This window comes from Dipodomys merriami, unplaced genomic scaffold, assembly GCF_024711535.1.
Source record: "Dipodomys merriami isolate MVZ:Mamm:240054 unplaced genomic scaffold, mDipMer1.0.p SCAF_1, whole genome shotgun sequence".
Lineage (NCBI taxonomy): Eukaryota > Metazoa > Chordata > Mammalia > Rodentia > Heteromyidae > Dipodomys > Dipodomys merriami.
The window spans coordinates 24,462,389-24,478,577 of record NW_027202270.1 but is presented as its reverse complement, the minus strand read 5'-3'; the positions used below and the strand labels follow the sequence as shown (position 1 = coordinate 24,478,577).

Here is a 16,189-nt window from a genome sequence, read left to right as displayed (position 1 = left end):
GAATGAAGTCTTGACGAATCTGAAGCCAACTCTAGACATTGTCAGCTAATGACAGTAATCCTAACTGCTTCCTCCATATCAAGGCAGGAAAAAGAAATAATGCTTTGTACTTTTATCTTTTGACAGAATTGAAATTATTTTCTCACTAAAGTCATTAATAAACATTAAATTAACCAAAATGCTAAGTACTTGGGCATCCTAGTTAATTAAAGTTGCATTTCAAGCAGGTATAATTTTTTTTTGCTGTAGTCAGACAGGCCTAACATGCTAATTATTTATTTCTTTATAAATTTATAAATGTACTGCTATAAGAATAAGAGCTAATCTTCTTTAAAGGATCCATTTGTTTTGTAATGCTTTGTTTCTATCCCAGTATTTCCTTGGTTATTCTGACTTGTTGGAGAAGAATTGACAGATAATTTCTGTCGTAATATGGGTGGTGTCACTGTCTCTGATTACTTAGATCAACGGCAAAATTGCAAAAGGATCATTTAAATTCAGTGGCTCCTGAAGCATGCGGCATTCGCTGTCTCCCATCTGTCATCAGCTGAGTCTCGCTAATTCTCCTCCATCACACTGTGCACTTCTCAGGCCCTTTGTGTCCTCATGTAGGTTGTCTCGTCCGTCTGATCTTGTGTCTGTCTCGTCCAGTTCTCCCTGCAGTTTCTTCCTGTGTGTCTGTTTGTAGATGAAGGGGCTGAGGATCAAGTGGGTCCTCTACACAGGTTCCCCAGCCATGAACCTGCCACCAGCGGGGAGAGGCGTAGGCTCCTAGCCCCCTCCATCTCCGTGTCTGTGCCCGATGATGAGCCTTACAATTCTGATGAGGAATATTATGAGCACCCTTTGTTCAGCTCAGAATGGACTACCTCTAATGTGCTCCCCGGTGCCACAGCGCAGAGTGCAGAGGCCCACTTAGGCCAGGAGAAAGGTGAACCGAGCATGGTGCCCTTTTGCTCCTCCTCTCCAGCCTGCAGCTCTGGCCACACCCATCCTGTTCAATGTGCCTTCATGTGGGGGTGGGCGGGACTAGAGGCTGTTTTTTCCACATGTAAGTAAAGTCTCTTTGTAGGACATATCCCAACCAGCTGCCTCAAATTTATACAGAAGTCCTCCTTCAGCCATGTGAGCGCATCCTCTCTTTATATCCTCTCTTCCAAGAAGAGTGAGAGACAGTGAGAGACGGAGCAAAAATTAAAATTCAATTCAAGTCCAGTTCTGAATTCTATCTACTCCTTGCAAAAAAAAAAAAAAAGTCACTGCAGATCCTTACCCACACCAAAGAAGATGACTTTGATATTTTTTTTCTCCATGGATACAAAAGAGAGTAGCTTTTTATAGTGCTCTATTGATATGATCATTCCTTAAGAGAGAAAGATTGGAGGACATATTTAGAATAGAAATAAATGTTATGAATGAATTCTTTATTTCAGTTTATCATCTGCAGAAACAACAATTGGGTGGATAAAGTTTGCCTGCAGATCTGCGCTAAAATGAAAGAAATGATTCAAAGGCTAGGTCTCTCCAATCTCATAAAGCTTCCAGACCTAGTATGTAATTGGCTATGGTCAGGATAAAATGAGCGGGCACAGGCTGCCATATTCCTCATTCTAACTAGTAGTTTTATAAAGAAAAAAGGAAGTACAGCTAAAAATACTTTTCTTAGGTGAAGAGTTTATTTTCAAATGAACAAAATAACTCGCTTAGTAGCGGAAGAGTTTATTTTCTTATGAGACAGTATGTAATGTTAAGTGCAGACAGTTTTAAAACAATGAGGTATAAGCTCATAGCCCTCTAATTAGATTCCTGATAAGATGCTTCTTTGGTTTCCTTTTGAAAATAAAGAGCTCCCAGGGAGCAGGCACATTGATAACAAAATATAACCTCCATTGAATACGCCATGTTCTTCTCACAGTGTGAACTTAAGATAATCAAATATATGGAAATATTTGGTTAAGAAATATGTACAGTGGAAGTACACATGTTCTAAACAAATGAGAAAATGAAAAGTTTAAAAAAATGACATGAATTTGAAAACTTGTAAATTTACTTGATTTGACTGTCCAGTGAAGTAACATCAGTGATGTTGGCTATATTAAAATTCATTTAACTGCAGTCAAGACCTATGCATTACAAAAATTCTCTTAATAATTGGTTAGAATTGGAATGTTTTCTTTTAAAAACATGTTACTTATAAAATTAAATTATAAAAATGGAGATCCCTGAGTGATAAAACAGATGAAATAATTCTATCTACTCTCTCCCTCTGGGATGTTACTATTTCTTAAAAAAGAAAATTCCTTTTCTTTCCATCTATAGTTTTTCACTCAGGACCTGTTACATAGTGTACAATTATTTTTCAGAAATTTAACAAAAAATCTTCTTCCATCTGCAGAGCTATAGAGCAGTTTATATATTTATCTTTAATTTATTAAGGGATAAAGTGGGATTTATTTGTTTTTACTGTCATTTAAAATGTAAAGGAAAAAATCAGTAGTGCAAGAATGCTACTACTTTCCCACATGATAGCCATGGGGCAAAGCTGTCTTGACAGTTTGCCACTCATTTATCTTTTCTCGGAGATTTTTGTCTTCAATTGAAGAAAAATGATTTTATTGCTAATATGCCTATTTTTTCTGAGTGTCAAAAGAACTTAAACATGAACAATATTACCGATTAAGCCTTATTGTAATAATCGTGGTCTAGAGACCAACTTTTGCAAATAATAAGTTTGTAAATAATAAATTCTGCATTTTATTGAATATTTTCCTTTCTCTGGCATCATATAATTCAATGAAAATAACATAAATGGACTCAGGTAGTTTTTCTTTGGAAAGTAGTAAATAAATTTGAGTAATTTTGATGGACTTATAATAAAGCTGTTAAGGCATTTGGCTGGAAATTATTTTGTAAAAAGGCCTTTTTTAACTTCTAGAGTTCTTTCCAGCTTTTAAATGAAGCAATCAAGGATTCTTATGTAGGGGCTTCATGCATTGGAGAAAACAGCACGCCCAACAAATTTTAAGGCTTTCATTTCAGTGCATTAATTCATGTATCTTACCCAACCATCTGTTACCCATCCAACTCTATCTCATTTCCAGCAAACCCTTCACATGCCTATAGCTTACTGCCATTTCCACTAAGGGTAATAAATCAATAAAACCCTTTCAGCTCTCAGTTTTTAAAATAAATAGCCTTTTGAATGAGATGCCATAATGTTTCAACCAGTACACAATGTACATTGCATGACACTCTCAATTTGCTCATCTAGTGGTGAAACAAAACATACCTGAGTTCCTGATGGGATCATTCCAATGGAGCTGAAAGTGTTCCTTAAATAATATTTCTGTCCTTGTGTGTGTTGTTCTGTGGTCATGATGTCAACATCTTTTTCATCCCTAAGAAGAAGAAACGCTAGAGGGTGTGATGGCTGAGGAAAAGAAACCTGCTGCTCTTCCTGGGGAAAAGTGTGGGGCTACTAAGTCCTCAGACCCACCCCAAGACCTCAGTGGGGGCCAAGTGGAGTCTAGTGCAGTGGCCCAGATAGCTCCAGAAGAGAGTGCCTGGATGGGGGAACTACATGAGAAAGGTGTAAAAGAGGTCAATGAGGTGTCTCCAGAAGTAAAATCCCCTTCCTCTACCAAGGAAGGTGTGTCTTTTTCAGGATGTGCATGTTTTGTTGCAAGCCATCTCTCCAGCGGCTTACCAACCTGATGCCTTTCCAGTGTTGCTCCATTGCTGGGTCCTCTCATGATCATGAGACACCATTTTAGGCTTGATGAGCAGAGTGTGGCTTGCGCAGATGCTGTGTGGCAGCTTGGTTGTCCCCTGCTGCAACTGACTCCTGGTTGTCCTTTGCCATGATACAATACGCTTTGCAGCAGGCTGATGGTGCTGTGTGAGCTTTTGATTTTCCCTCCCTCCTCATCTCAAATGTTTGCCAGTCACATTGCTAATACATTGTATATTTTTGTTTTTATTTTGGGGACAGCAATTTCATATGCTTTTCTTTCAAGTCCTAGAGTTGGAGTTTGGCGCATAGCGGCTTAAATAATAGAAATGCTTTTATTTGCAACTGCAGTGTGCTATGTTTGTTTACTTATTTTTACTTTTATGTTTTTGCTTCAGCAAATACTGGTTTGGTTCCCTTAAGAAATCTTGTTGATGCTTCTCATGTCATGTTCTCTCCATGGCAGCCAACTCCCGCGGTCACGCCCATACCTCTTGAGGTTTTCATTCATCTAACCTTTATTACAAGTTCATTAAGTCTTCCTTTTCTACTGTTACAACAGAACACATAATTATATAAGGTAATGATGATCCATACACTTGCTCTTTGAAAGGTGGTTGGATTTTATGATTTTTTTCCCTCAAATCTTTCCCCAATATCTACATTTAGCTCTAAAGACCACAATTTTGTGGTCGTTAATCTTAAAACGCAAGGATTGACATATAAATAAAAATGAGAACAAGTCATTTATTTCTTGTGAAGCATCTGTAAAGCCAATACTGACCAATGCTTCAATCACTGATTATGCCCTAGGGAAACCTGTCCAGGCCAAAACCATGGAAAAATGGGTATTTTAAGAGTGAATTCTTTTAAAGATTTTTTTGCTATAGCAGTCTTAGTAATATGATTCAGATACATATACATCATACAAAATAAGTTATGATTATTAGAAATTAAGAGTTTCGAATAGATAAAAATTAGGTGATCAATGATGTGCTAAGTCATATCATACAAATTAATAGCAAGTGTTTACTTATATTCTTAGAATTAAATATCAGATGACTTCTAAAACTTCATATCAATATAACTTTTCAATGCCTCTAGAATTGGTATTGATAATTGTTAATCAATTTATCAAAATCTATTAATTTTTATCATAATGAATTACCTGATCTTCTGCACATTGCCTCCCAATTTATTTTCCATGAGAAAACCTATAAACAAATCCAGGAGATGACAGTCCTTACCCATATTTTATCTTTAATATACTTTTGTACCTTTACATCAGCTACTTGTTCAGTATGCATTAATTTATCATTTTTATAGAAAGCAAATACATTTTTATTCTAATGCACATCACATAATGTTTAGGAGAAACTAAACAAATAAAGCCAAAAGAAGGAAAAAATAAGTGGCCTAAAGAAAACTTTTCTGATAATTCCTGCACACATTAATTTCTAACATTCTATCGTAGCAATAGTATACATAAAATATCAGCACTGACATTTGCATATTCATTTCTAAATGGGAAGCATGTTTGCATGTTCCATGCTTTTTCCTTTAACCTTCATCTCTTCATTTACCATCTCCAAGTATGATTTTAAGCTTACTGCCTGAAAGCCCTTTCTTACTGTTTAAAAATCAACCCAATTACTTCAGATTTACTTACAGCCTCGAAGATGGAGTTTCATGACCAGCGAGAATTGACTCCCTCATCAGCTGAGCCTTTAGATACGAAGGGAAAAGAGTCAGAGCTAATTTGTAAGCCTGGTGAAGACCTTAAACATGCTGCCTTAGTTCCTCAGCCAGAGACAACTAAAACCTCCCCTGATAAAAAGGAAGGCCAAGGTACAGAAGGCGAAAAAGCACCTCTGGCTCTCTTTGGGCACACTCTTGGTGACAGCCGGGAAGACACGAAACAGAAGACAGAAACAAGTGTGGTGATACCTGGCATTGGCCTCTCTGCAGAGTCTCCAGCTCCCAAAGAGCAGAAAGACTGGTTCATTGAAATTCCAGTTGAAACAAAGAAAGATGAGTGGGGTTTAGCCGCTCCAGTTTCCCCTGGCCCCCTGACACCCATGAGGGAGAAAGATGTCCTTGAGGATATCCCAAGGTGGGAAGGGAAGCAGTTCGATTCTCCCATGCCCAGTCCTTTTCAAGGTGGCTTCACTCTCCCTTTAGATGTTATGAAGAACGAAATAGCAACAGGAGCATCACCCTTTGCCCCTGTCCTCTTACAACCAGAAGACAAAAAATCTCTGCAGGAAGCCACTGATCCAGCTACTGCCAAAGATAGTGCTAAAGTAGAGAAGTCACAGAAGGATAAGACTGAGAAAGTGGCAGAAACTCCAGAGGCAATTATCTTACCCAAAGATGCTTACGGTCTAGTTATGGAAGGATATGTTGTGGAGAAGGATTTAGGGGAAGAAAGGGAAGGCACAAATCAGGAGAAGAAAGAGACCTCCATTCCCAGTGGACAGGAGCCACAACCAAAGCATGAAGAACAAGTAATCATTTCTGATAAAGAAGTTACACTAAAAGAACATGAGACCCCAACACACAGAGATGAAGAAACAGGCGTGATTCAGAGCTCCGTAGAGCTCTCTTTCTCAAAAGAAGGACCAAAAAGCCAAGCACAGAGCACAGACATATTCAACCAAGACTCCTTCTCTGCAGATTTGGAGTCCACATTTACAGATTCAGTCCTGGCCTCTAAGACCTTGGAAAAAGTCACCACTGAGCCAGCTACTTTAAGTGAAAAGAGTGCAGCCCAGGAATTTTCTGAGGAGAAAGTTGCTGTCAAAGATAAGGTGGAAGGAGTCGGGACTGCAGCATCGGCTGAGGTTGGCATGCCATTTTATGAAGATAAGTCAGGAATGTCCAAGTACTTTGAAACATCTGCCTTGAAAGAAGAATCCATAAAGAGCATTCAGCTAGGCAGCGATTACTACGAATTAAGCGATACAAGAGAAAGAGCCCAGGAGTCCACTGATACCGTATCTACCGCCACGCAAAATGATGACAAGGGATTACAAGAGGGCAAAGAATCCCAGCCAAGTGCTCCAGCCCAAGAAGCAGGGTACAGCACTCTGGCACAGAGTTATCCCTCTGATTTACCTGAAGAACCCAGTTCTCCTCAAGAAAGAATGTTCACTATTGATCCAAAAGTATATGGGGAGAAACGGGATCTCCACAGTAAGAATAAGGATGACCTGACACTCAGTAGAAGCTTGGGACTTGGTGGTAGGTCTGCCATAGAACAGAGAAGCATGTCAATCAATTTGCCCATGTCTTGCCTGGATTCTATCGCCCTTGGATTTAATTTTGGCAGGGGCCATGATCTTTCTCCTTTGGCTTCTGATATTCTAACCAACACTAGTGGAAGTATGGACGAAGGAGATGATTACCTCCCTGCTACTACACCCGCAGTGGAGAAAGCCCCTTGCTTCCCAATAGAAAGCAAAGAAGAGGAGGAAAAGATAGAGGAGGAAAAAGCTACTGCTGGCCAGGAAAATACCCAAGTTGAGACATCCAGTGAGTCACCATTCCTAGCCAAAGATTACTACAAAAATGGAACTGTCATGGCCCCTGACCTGCCTGAGATGCTCGATCTGACAGGCACGCGATCCAGGTTAGCTTCTGTGAGTGCAGATGCCGAGTTTGCCAGGAGGAAATCAGTCCCATCCGAGACTGTGGTGGAGGAAAGTAGTACTGGCTTGCCACCTGTCACGGATGCAAACCACGTCATTGTGAAAACAGACAGTCAGCCTGAAGACCTGGGGTACTGTGTGTTCAATAAGTACACCGTCCCTCTGCCATCACCCGTTCAGGACAGTGACAATTTATCGGGAGAGAGTGGCTCCTTTTATGAGGGGGCTGATGATAAAGTTCGAAGAGATTTGGCCACAGACCTTTCCTTGATTGAAGTGAAACTGGCCGCTGCTGGAAGAGTCAAAGATGAGTTCAGTGCTGAGAAAGAAGCAGCTCCGTCTACCTCTGCTGACAGATCAGGCTTGGGTAAGGAGTTTGACCAGGACAGAAAAGCCAGTGACAAGCTGGATACGGTCTTAGAAAAAAGTGAAGAACACACCAAGGAGACAGAAGAGGCTGGCGGCAACGCAGAGATGTTTGGATTGGGAATGACCTATGAACAAGTTTCCACCACCAAGGAACCAACAATAGCAAAACACGCATCACCGGAGAAAGTAGGTAAAGGTCTTGGTTCAGTGCCAGAGGTAGCCGAGGTAGAGCCATCCAGAAAGGCTGAACAAGAACTGGATTTGGCTGCAAAGAGAGGTGACCAGGATCAGTTAGATGTTCAAATCAGTGACTTTGGACAGATGGCTGCGGGGCTGAGTGTAGAGGCTGGGAAGGCCCCAGAGCTTAAACTTGAAGCTGGGCAGGAGCTGACCCCGGCCTCCAAAGCACCTCAGGCAGCAGATGCATTCCTGGGTGCTGAGCTGGGCCATGTGAAAGAAGGTGCCAAGGTCAGTGAGACGGAAGTCAAGGAGAAGGTAGCCAAGCCCGACCTGGTGCACCAGGAGGCTGTGGACAAAGAGGAATCTTACGAATCCAGTGGCGAGCATGAAAGCCTCACCCTGGAGTCCCTGAAGCCTGACGAGGGCAAGAAGGAAACGTCTCCAGAGTCATCTCTCATTCAGGATGAAGCGCCCATTAAGCTGTCGGTGGAAATCCCTTGCCCGCCCGCCGTTTCGGAGGCTGAGCTAGCTGCTGCGGACGACAGAGCCGATGTCCAGATGGAGTTTATTCAGTTGCCAAAGGAAGAAAGCAAGGAGACCCTGGATACGTCCGCCACCCCCTCCGAGGTGACCCCGACCCAGGTGGAAGCCATCGTGTGTGAACCCGCAGAGGCTCTGAGTGAAGAGGAGGAGATCGAGGCCCGGGGCGAATACGACAAGCTCCTCTTCCGCTCCGACACCCTGCAGATCACTGACCTGGGGATCCCGAGCAGCCGCGAGGAGGTGGTAGAGGCCTGCCCAGGGCCAGGGGAGCACAAGGGAGTGATCGAGTCCGTGGTGACCATCGAAGACGACTTCATCACGGTAGTGCAGACCACCACGGAGGAGGGCGAGTCGGGGTCCCACAGCGTGCGCTTCGCAGCCCTGGAGCAGCCCGAGGTGGAGAGGAGGCCGTCCGCTCCCGAGGAGGACCAGTTCCAAGTCGAAATGGCAGCCGAAGCCCAGGCCGAACGCAGAGACGGCTCTCCAGGGAGAGAAGGGGTCGTCGCCTACTCAGAATACAAGACTGAAACCTACGAGGATTACAAGGACGAGACCACCATTGACGACTCCATCCTGGATGCTGACAGCCTGTGGGTGGATACTCAAGGTGTGCTTTTTTTTGTTTTAAATCTACTCCAAATCAAACCCAGTAACCTAACGGGGTGGTGGTTGCTTTTTTTCTTACGACTACCAGCGTTTTAAGGTATTTCCTTTCTATCTTTCTTTTTTGTTTGGTTGACTATAAGAAGGATTTCTGTCCGTGTGTTACTAATGTTCTTGCTGTTGTTGTTGTCATGATTTGCTTTGATCCGCAGATGATGACAGAAGCATCATGACAGAGCAGTTAGACACTATTCCTAAAGAGGAGAAAGCTGACAAGGAAGTTCGGAGACCATCTCTCGAGAAACATAGAAAAGAAAAGCCTTTTAAAACCGGGAGAGGCAGAATTTCCACTCCTGAAAGAAAAATAGCTAAAAAGGAGCCTAGCACAGTCTCCAGGGATGAAGTGAGAAGGAAAAAAGGTTCATTTAACAATCACTTCTTTGAAAAATGTTTTTGGAAGTAATTTATTATTACTCTTTTGTAAGGGAAAAAAAAAACTACCTAATCTTGGTAACTGCTTATTTGATGAAATTTTCGTTCGGGATTGTTCCAAATGTTTCCTTTTTTTTCCTGATGGTATGCTTTTTGTGTTTTCTTATTCATAGCAGTTTATAAGAAGGCTGAACTTGCTAAAAAAACAGAAGTTCAGGCCCACTCTCCCTCCAGGAAATTCATTTTAAAACCTGCTATCAAATATACTAGACCAACTCATCTCTCCTGTGTTAAGCGGAAAACCACAGGTGATTGCTCAAATTCTGCAATGTGGCTGGCAAACATAGATGTGTTGTTGTTGTTGTTGTTTTTAATCTCATTATTGTAGCTGCTTCTTCATTTTGTTTTTCCTCCAAGAATCTTATCAGTCATGAACAGTTTTGCAATTAAGTGTCTTGTATCATTATTCTTTTTTTTTTCTCCCCTCCCTGCAGAAAAGCTCATGACCATCCGTTTCTTTTTCATGCTCAGACATAACAGTGCGTGATTGTATCTTGGCATTGTCCTCTAATGTCACATTCTGGGGATTCCTATTTTCATTCTGTGTGTTTGGTTAGACGATGGCGATGAATTTAACCGTGGTATGCATTCTCATTATTTTGCTTATTTATCTCCCTCATGATTAGAAAACCATATATATAGATAGATAGATAATGTGTCCTATTTTCTACATTATTACTGCCAAATCTGTTACTGATGTTGACCAATTTACTGAAAACCAACAGGAAAGCGTAATGACTTACACAATGGAAACAAAAAGCAAGCTGGGATACAATTGTGGTTTGCCATAAAATGATTTCATTGTAGATAAGAAAAACAAAAAGGACAGGAAGTGAAATTTTCTGGCAATCCCATCAGATTTTATCTTCCTTTCCAAAGTTAACAAACCTTTCAATCTACTGTACTATATAACTTAGTTGATATTTTGATATGTTGATCTAAACTGTGTAGTTTTCCGATATTATTCGACATGCAAAATTATAAAACTTGTTTCTTTCCATGGAAGGTAAGTTAGAAATAAATAAATTTCCTGTAATCCCAGACCTCTGAAGGGAAAAGTAGGTGGAGTCGAAGGCCAGCTTCAACTACAAAGAAAGACTGTCTCAAAAACAAAAAAAAAGGAAAAAAGAAATAAAACAGGTGTATTTCCATTTTGCTATCTACTTATTTCTCTATTGTCTGCAAATGTTTATGTGTACTAAGCTTAAAAACCTTACAGAGCAAAGGAATGAGCCATGTTAGAAATCTTAATTAAAATCTCTGCTGATGATGCAAACTTTTTTTCTCAATTTCAATAGAGTATTTATTTTTATATATGTATGCTAGTGAAATCCTCATTTAGAATATATTTTACTTAGCATTGAATTGATATGCTTGTATTCTGCAAAATAGCCATACTGATACATCAGGAAAGAATATTTTTCCTTTCCATTGTACATTATGAAGGTTGTTTGTAAGCCCTTAGTTTTAAATATTGTATGGTATAAGCCTTTGTGAAAATTAGGGTTATTGATAGCTTTATGATAGCCATGTTTTGTTTCAAAACAAAAAATACTTGACATACATGAAGGGTGAGGGAAGGGTCTCACTGTGTAGTCCAGGCTGGCCCTGAACTCATTATCTCCTCCCTCAGCCTCCCAAGGGTGTTGGGATTACAGACATACACCACTACACCTAGTCAATATTCTAATTACTTTGTCTTCATAATCATATCATGTGTTTTCCTTTAGGAACAATGGCAGGATTGAGCATGGAAGACGTATATACACAAAAAGTATTCAGGATAAGGAAGGCCTCTAGCAGAGGAGCTAGGAATTAACACAACAGATGTAGTTAGACAAATACTTGGGTGTGTAGAACCTGTTTGGGCATTAAGAAATTTTGTATTCTGCCTGAAAAGATTGATGATGTCACAAGAATCATGGAATTTCAGAAGAAATGTGAAATTGTTAGTCATTTATATGTCATTGATACGCACCTTATCACCTGAAGTTAGTTGCTTTTGTTAATACGTTTAAAGGAAAGTTAAGGTCTTTGGGCTCACATGACCCTCCCCTTATTCCTGTCAAATGTTAAGAGACTTTGACAGAAAAAAATAACAAATGTGGTATGACTGGTTTAAAGCAAACTACATACATATGTCACAGGAATTTAAGGTAGGATTAGAAGCAGACAGAGGCCATCCGTTTCCTGGCTTCTTTAAAAAACTGGTTTTAGAATCTGTAAGTAGTGTTACTTACAAAATGTTACAGAGCGAAATAAGTATTAGAGACAGGATTTTGGTGTCAGAGCTGCGCAGGCAAGGAAGAAATTTTTTTTGGAACTAATTTGGAGAACATACCAAGATACATAATTTTTTTTCTCCCTTGAGGGTTTCACTCTTACCACAAAAAATTAAAAAAATTAAGGAGAAAGTTAAAAACCCAACCTTGAATGTTTTATTTTTTGTGAATAACTTTCCATTACTGTGGTTCTCTACAAGACAAAGGATTGTCTTAAATTGTGAGATATTTAAGTCAAGTCAGGTAAGTCACCAACATAAAATACGCTGGAGATGATCAAGTTAAAAAATAAATCCAAGGATGAAAGATAACCTAAGAGAAACAACAGTAACAGATGTGGTAATGATTTCATACAAAAAGTGCATGAAGTAAAATATATTCTGTATGTACTGAACTTAAGATTCCTGTTGTGTTTTCTGTCCTGGACAAGCTATTTCTTTCCCTTCTTGTGCATTTTCATAGCAAACAAATATGTCATTTATATGGTGAAAGGAAGAGGTGCAGAGGCAGAAACAGTTGGCTGATCATGACAGTTTGGGACATCTGTAGGGGTGACAGGTGACTTTTCAGAACAAGGTTTAAAAATCTAAGTACTCTTTGTTATATCATGCCAATCCTAGAAACAAGTCAGCTTCTGCTTAAGTTCTGCAGCATCAACATTGCTATTCTGTGACTTCTGTCCTAAAGACTCTACCTACAGGTAGAGATTCAAAGGTATGTTGTTAACCCACAGAAAACAATTCAGGGTGCAGATACATGCTTTGATAGACATTAGGATATACTAGCTGGCACCCAATAGAGTTGGAGCTTTTGTTGTTACTGTTATGGTTTCTTCAGTTACTGAATTTGGGCCCCCAAAGCAGCAAAATTTTGCTTTTCACTAGTCTATTGAAATAGTAACATCCAAAACCAACAGGTATTAACATGCATTTGTGTGACTTATAACCACTAAGTTACTAAGTTTGGGGCCTTTTGTGTGTTTTCTTTTCAACAGCAGCAGGTGGTGAATCAACTCAGGCTCCCAGTGCATTTAAACAGGCAAAGGACAAAGTCTCCGTGAGTAATTGAATTTTTCCTTGCTCTTGATTTCAAGTTTCTTTCCATACCAGTTGCAATGTTGTATTAACTTGAGATGCTGTTTAGAAATTAGGTATTTACTGTTAAAATGCCATTTCAAACTGTTCCCTCACCCAGGAAAGATTAACCTCTGGAATGATGGGTGATAGCTGGTGAGAACTCAGCTGAGATCCTGCCTTATTTAGTGAGATATCTAGAAACAGATAAAGCAGTCCAGTGACGGGGCGAAAACAAGGAAGACCAATTTCCTCTTCATAGAATCAAATTCAGCTATTTTAATCAATGCAAATGTATTTTATAATATAATTTCATTGCTTTTATTAAAAGTAAAACTAAATTAAGAAGCAATCCATTGTACTTCCCTTATCTAGAGATAAGTAACTACCATTTTAATGTGAAATTTTTTTCCCCCACACATTGAGAGGTTGAATAATAGGTATGGAAATGTTGTGCCTTGATTTCTTAGACAGTAAATATATCCATCAATGCATCCTTATAATCATTTTATTGACAGTATATAACACATTCTGCATATCTGCAATGATATAACTAATGAATTTTCTATTGTTTGACCTTCAAAATACTTTCTGTTGCTATTTTTACAACATTGCCATTGAGATCTTTATTTGCTGAGTTCACAAGTACATTTTCTTGGGGTTGTTTTCTATTTTAAGAAGACTGTGAATATTTTAAAGTTTTTCCTACATACTGCCAAAGCTACATTGCTCTTTATTTACCAAGTTATGATGATAAATATCACTTTAATGGGGTTTTTCTACTTTTTCTTTTTTAATTTTGCTGTTCATATTATTTATTTACGTTATTTATTTGTATTATTTGTTTATTCACGTATTATTTGTTTATTCATAGTGTTTATTTATTTTTGTTTATATATTTATGGTACTGGAGTGTGAACTCAGAGCCGGTACTTGCTAAGAAAGAATTTTACCACTTAAGCTGTGCTCCCAGACTATGAAATATATAATTTTTATGATTGGAATAAAAAAAACTACTAATGAAAACCTAAAATTACAACAAATAATTTGGGTGATTTTAGTTAGTAACTTTTCATAATATTTTGTGTCTACAGTCGTGATTTTTTTTCATGTGATTTTTTTAAAGCCATATTCTTTTTTGGATTTCTGAAACCTGTTAAGAGTTTATAATTCTACTTTGTATTTATTATGAAAAATTAAAAGCAACATAGCATCTTATTTAGGCAGGGATGGGAGTGTGGTGGGGGGAATGTAGTAGAGGAGGTGGGAGGGAAGGGATAGTAGAGGAAAAACAAAGGAGGAGGCAACAAAGCTTGATAAAAAATGTACTCATTACCTTGCTCATGTAACTGTAACCCCTCTGTACAGTATTTTCACAATAAAAAAAACTTATTTAAAAAATGAGAAAGAAAAAACAAGTTTGAGTTCTCGGGTTTTAAAAGAAAATTGGTATTCTGCTTAGATCACAAATGGTAGACATCTGAATTTGTGTAAAAATTATACAAAGTTTTCTTATAAACAGGGATATATATACGCACTTTGGAATGAATTTTATAATTAAATGCCTTACCTAAGTTCTGATTTTAAAAAAAGAAAAATTAAAAGCAATATCGTTTTAAATAATACCCAAATTGATGTCCAAAACTGAGGGCTTTTATTTTGATTTTTGAGTTTTATATAAATGTTTGCACAGATACTCATGAGCATATAGAAAAAAATCTGTTTATGGCTTTGGCAAATATTAGGCTTTCTTTACACCAGAATATGATTTCAAGGTTTGTATCTCTTTGTATTCTTTTTTCTTATAGAGAACTAGGAAGTTGTCATGCCTAAATCTTGATATTTATTTCATATATAATCTTTTGCTCCCTATGTCTTAATGTTTATAAAATAAGAAGAATAAAAATTCCTATATCATGATTTAGTGGTAAAAATTAAATTTTATAAAACAACACATCGTTAAATGCCTAGGAAATAGTAATTCACTCAATAATAATTGTCCGTTATTATTTTTATTATTATTGAAATGTAAAGATTTTCAAAAGCAGTTATGGAAAATGAGTCCATCTTTTAGGAAAGTTCTTCTGCTTTAAGAAAACATATTTATATGAATATTGTGTAGAAAACCTTCAGAAAGTTTTCAGGACTCATATTCAGGTCTCAATTAACTCAATAAGATCAGCATCTAATGTTATACTAGCCACATAAAGTATATATTATGTGCCATAAAACTAACTGTTCTTGTAAATTCCCATCTCATCTTTCTGAAGACATTTGTCCATTGTCCTTATTTTTTCTTATATACCATTCTTTTTTCCTTCCAAATATATTTTCCACTTCTCTTAAAAATCCTAAAGCCTCAAGATCAATCAAGCCTGGTTTATCTCTGAGAATCTGCACAGTTCTCTAATACTTTTCTATTTCTCTTTTGGGTTTTCTCTTTTTCCAGTGCTAGAATTAAAAGCATGCTAACACACATTCTCTATCAGTGAGCTCATTTGCTCATTATTATGAACCTGAACTACCTAGAATTACACTCAGGTTTCTCATGGAGATGGTAGTTTACCTTGCTTTACTAGTTGTCTTTCTTGATCAGTAGCAATCCAATTAATTCATTTCCCAGATCACATTTTTAAAATTCACTCTTTTGTGAGTAGTATCAATCAAAGAAGAATGACTTGTGCTGACCCAGTTACACTTCCGACTCAAGGTACTGGGTCTGAAAAGGAAGAAAGTTGTGCAATCTGTGCGTTCTTATGTCTCTGTTGAAGTGGTGGCTGTGGAGGTTAAAATTTGAGATGAAAATCTCAGTTTCATCTGCTATTTCTGTAACAGCTAACTCCAATTAATTATTTGAAGATAATAATCTCCTTGGATTTGTCATTCTTATCTGAATTTTTAACCACTTCCCCCAGGAGACATGTGGCATGCCAGGATGGCTTTCTCCAAAAGCCTTCAGTCTAACCCCATTACATTTGCAAACACCTCCCCAGGGGTTATCCTCACCTGTAAATTAAGACTTGTGATTTTTATGTGTAAGCTCTTCAGTGCTGATTTTCCTTTTGAGGATTTATAACACATCTTACAGACTGTCATTTATGCATAAAAATCTTATTAGTTTTGTATATTAACTTCGTTCCCAGTTTATGCTTTGCTCATAAAAATGAACTCATTAGTGTTCAGTTTATCTAAGTGAACATAGATTGTTGGAAAACAAATTATGCAAATTTTTAAAATAAAATTTTCTGCCAGGCACCTGTGGCTCAT

At 38.3% G+C, this 16,189-nt stretch overlaps 1 protein-coding gene across 33 annotated transcripts in view; it reads left to right on the top strand.

The window, feature by feature from the left end:
- Map2 (microtubule associated protein 2) overlaps positions 1 to 16,189 on the top strand; it is a 266,088-nt gene that overhangs the window by 219,316 nt on the left and 30,583 nt on the right. For 10 of the 33 annotated variants that reach the window (XM_070018116.1, XM_070018140.1, XM_070018166.1 and 7 more), the window contains 5 exons: positions 3,404 to 3,649; positions 5,390 to 9,079; positions 9,288 to 9,494; positions 9,681 to 9,815; positions 12,844 to 12,905. In XM_070018116.1, coding sequence (XP_069874217.1) covers positions 3,404 to 3,649; positions 5,390 to 9,079; positions 9,288 to 9,494; positions 9,681 to 9,815; positions 12,844 to 12,905 — 4,340 coding nt within the window. The remainder of the gene's footprint in view (positions 1 to 3,403; positions 3,650 to 5,389; positions 9,080 to 9,287; positions 9,495 to 9,680; positions 9,816 to 12,843; positions 12,906 to 16,189) is intronic. The other 23 variants (XM_070018270.1, XM_070018242.1, XM_070018235.1 and 20 more) reach the window with 11 other exon arrangements.